The sequence below is a fragment of the Parasteatoda tepidariorum genome, chromosome 2, assembly GCF_043381705.1.
Source record: "Parasteatoda tepidariorum isolate YZ-2023 chromosome 2, CAS_Ptep_4.0, whole genome shotgun sequence".
Classification (NCBI taxonomy): Eukaryota; Metazoa; Arthropoda; class Arachnida; order Araneae; family Theridiidae; genus Parasteatoda; species Parasteatoda tepidariorum.
In genome coordinates this window covers 3424687-3428781 of record NC_092205.1, presented here as the reverse complement: position 1 = coordinate 3428781, position 4095 = coordinate 3424687, and the positions used below count along the sequence as shown (strand labels likewise).

Genomic DNA, 4095 nt, shown 5'->3' with positions numbered 1-4095 from the left:
AAATATATATATAAATAATATATATATATATATGATATGATACACCTGACTAGAAATATGTACCTAAGAAATATATACTTAGTTTAATTTCATCAGCCAACATCTATTATTACGAAAAATATAGCTGTTCCTTGGCAATCGTGAAACAGTGTAGTTTTCGAATTTAGTGTCGTTAAAACATTTCAAATAAGGAATGTAAAATTTTCCTCTGTTATAATTGAGAAATATGTTATGAAAAGAAAAAATTAACCATAGTGAAGCTGGCTCCATTTAAAATATTAAAAAGCATCAGGTTAAGCAAATATAGTCTATTACCATTCTATGTGGTAAAAGGCATAGGTATAAGAATAAGCGAAAAATTAATATAAATTATGTGTTAAACATAAACTGTAAATTCTTTTGATAAATGTACTTTTCGGTGCTGCATTTTTATTAAATGTGTGAATAAATAGAGTTTCTAATTAACTAAAAAAACAGAAAAATTATGGAACAAATTATTTAAAAGTCGTAAATTTTAGTCTTAATTACCAGTTTTTTTAAAAAAAAAATCAGAATTGGCATTATCACAAAAATATGGTTTTTGACACCAAAAAATTTTTTACAATGTTATTTGCTGTTATAACTATTTTATTCTATGCTTGTGCTTCTCTTCTAGGATAATTTTTGCATTTTATTGTTTAAATTCCTAGTTCATTCGATCATTTAGCAACAATCATTTGAATGAAATTACGTTGCATTTTTTAAATTTCACTTACCGCTTTCGAAGGTCATTTTCATCGGGTTTTTCGAAAATTAAAAATATAAATTATAAATACGAAGCAAAACATATTTTCAATCAAAAAGTTTATTAAATTCTTCATAAATTATTAGAAGAGATCAATATGAAGACTTTATGTTCACAAATAAATACTACAGACCACACATTAAGGCCTTCATTTAAAAACAACATAATTTACATGTCAACCATTCCACAAACAGCGAACAATATAGAAAAAACACATTAAGCAGAAATTAGCAATTAAAGTGAAAAAAACACCTATTTCAAAATTTCAATTTTTTTTTATTATAAAATATGAAAGCGCTGCAAAGAATCAATTTTTTTTCCTATCCAAATGAAACATAGAAAAAAAAAGAAAACTGGCCACCATGTTCAAAAACAAATTTTTTATGTTAAAAAAATATATATATATGTACTATGATATTTCACTACTTTTTTTCAAATTAGTTTTTCATTAATTTATGTCAAAGAATTAAAAACTTAAGTGTAATAAAAATGGTTGAGAACAAAAATGCGAATAATATAAATAAGAACATTGCAAAAAAATAAAATTTGTTAAATTGCCAGGCATTTTATATCAGTGAATACTTTTTCCTGATCCACTACGACTGATCCCTGAAAATGGGCCGGATGATCCACCACCAGTTCCTCCCATGCCACCATATCCACCCATCCCTCCTCCGATTCCACCTCCTAAACCACCCATTCCACCTCCTAAACCACCCATTCCACCTTGCCTTCTCATTCCACCAATATTTCCTCCATAACTTCCAGATCCAGCTAAAACACAAAAGCATTTAATTCATTAATGGGAAGTTTCTCATGATCAGTAACAGAATAAATAAAATCTGATAAATATTTTACCCGGAATCCCATAGAAAAATTTCTAAACTGTCAAAAACTTTCTTATGATCAATAGATATAAATTTTTGTGAGATTAATGGTTAAAAGTTTAATTTATCGAGAACTTTGTGATAATTAATGTAAACACATTGTGAAAGAATTATCTGCTAAATTTTTTTTATATTATCAAATAATTAAATTTTGCCAATAACTAAAAAATGTAAATTTCTAAATAATTAATTTGTTTAGCATATAATCAACAATAGCATAAAGTTTCTAATATGTATGTTTCTAAAATGTATATTCGGTTGAATGTACAATTTGCAAAAGATAAAACGGACCACCCTGAAAAACTTTTGATATAATGATCGAAATCTTCACGTTCTTCGCATTTCAGGACTCAAGGTGGTGATATTAAATATTCTTATTGATTAGAGCAGTTGATATTTTAAGGTACGAAATCAGACACAAAAGCGTACTATCTCTGAACTAATATACTTTTTTCCAATGGATTTGGATTTCTGACCGCCAAAATATAGGAGATAGTTGCAATCTGGGAGAATGATTTGGTTGGAAAAGCAGACCAAAGTTTGGACTCTTTAATTTTAATTTCACTTTTTACATATTTCTCCATATCGTGAGAGCTTTTAAAGAGAATCGGAAAACTTTTGCTCACAATTAAAAAAATTCCTAAGAAAACTCCGTACAAAATAAAATTTTAAGTAAATATTCATTATTTATTATTATTTTTATTATTTTATTTAATTATAGTCGAAAAACTTTTAAATTGTAAGGTAGATAATTTTTACATCATTTTAAAAAATGCAATTTTCATTGAAAAAATACAAAATTTGAGATAAATAATCGCAATAGAAATAATTCAAATAAATAATCATAATAATAATAGTAAAAGATACAAAATCGGTCAAATCAAATCGCCTTGAAAAAATAGAATTCTAAAAAAAAAAAAAAAAAAAAAAAAAAAAAAAAAAAAAAAAAAAAAAAAAAAAAAAAAANAAAAAAAAAAAAACGAATTTCAAGTTACAAATTTTCAAACTCAACTAATTGGGAGTTACACTACTCTTTTAGAACTAAGTTTTTATTTCGTAAATAAAAAACTTAATATTTATTTGCGAAATAGAAATCTTGCGGCAACGCGCAAGAATACTGCTATTTGGAATCTTAGATTTAACGCGCAAAACTCAGATTAAACTCAGTGTCGAGACAGCCCACAAAGAGCCAAGGCCTACTGTCCCCATCTCAGGTTTCTTGATCTTGAGTTCTGGGGTGCAGGAACAAATGATCCGAACGCGGAACGCCGTGTTTAATCCCCAAGCGTGCTTGGTACTCATTTCATCAACCCACTGAAGGGATGAAAGGCTGAGTAAAACTTGCCCATCACGAGCATAGAACCCAGCACCTGTGAATGAAAGTGCGACACGCTATCACTTTGACAACAGACGCACGGCAGTAAAGAGCCTTAGTAACTTATTTAACAATCATTGGTGTGAGCAATATGAGTGAGAGCCAATTCATAGAAGCTGAAAGCTGCCGAAAAACTTATTGTATAAGAATGAGCAAAACTTCCTATTAAACTTTACCATGATGCAACTTCTGTTTGCAGTTAACTGATAACTTCAGTTTGCAGTTAACCGTGATAACTTATAAACTGAACTAAATAAACTATAGTAAACTAATTCAATAGTTAACCATTTTTAATATAATAATTGCTTTCAGCAATAGAAAAGTTTTAATTTTACTTTAAATAATAATAATTTCAGTCAAAATCGTCATTTGCATTACCTCGTCTAGTGTATTTTTCTTGTATACCTGCAGGTGCTGGTTCGGCTATCATGTTCACATCAGCAGGACTTTCTGGTTTACTGTCTGTGCCTGGTTCATTGGTCTTCACTGTAGCTTGGAATCCAGCTGCACCGGCTGTGTAGTGAACCTGTCTGTACAGTCCTTGAGCATCAGTGTATCCATAAGATCCTTGAACATTCCCGCTAGAATCTCCCTGCTCAGTTCTAAAACTGTTTGCACCCATGCCATTGGCTTGGTAGTTGAAGTTGTATGGTTTAGGCTTAGACTAATAATACAAGAAAAATCAATGTAAAACAAATGTCTCTTAAAATCTCATTGAAATTTGAATCATTTTATAATCATCTCACCATTTCTCCTCCAGATCCATAAATTCCAGCATTTCCTCCGTAACCTCCCATTCCACTCATGTCTCCTCCATAACCTCCCATACTTCCACCATAACCACCAGATCCAGTTGGGCCGACCCCATAGCTTTTAACTGTACAAAATAATCCAATAGCAAAGATGACGATCTGAAGGAGTAAACATTTTAAATGAAATAACATGTTTTTATAATCATAAAAAAATTCAATTTATTACAAATTTTGCATTTTATACAAATTTTACATATTATTTTTCAAACCTGTATATATATATATATATATATATAT

General features: G+C 29.3%; 1 protein-coding gene across 1 annotated transcript in view; it reads right to left on the bottom strand.

Moving 5' to 3' along the window:
• Window positions 1-1355: 1355 nt before the first annotated feature.
• The window catches only part of LOC110283503 (pupal cuticle protein 36-like), a 5660-nt gene continuing 2920 nt past the window's right edge, over window positions 1356-4095 (bottom strand). The window contains exons 2-4 of the mRNA XM_043047751.1: window positions 3793-3957; window positions 3425-3710; window positions 1356-1558 (exon numbers count right to left, since the gene is read on the bottom strand). Coding sequence (XP_042903685.1) covers window positions 1356-1558; window positions 3425-3710; window positions 3793-3957 — 654 coding nt within the window. The remainder of the gene's footprint in view (window positions 1559-3424; window positions 3711-3792; window positions 3958-4095) is intronic.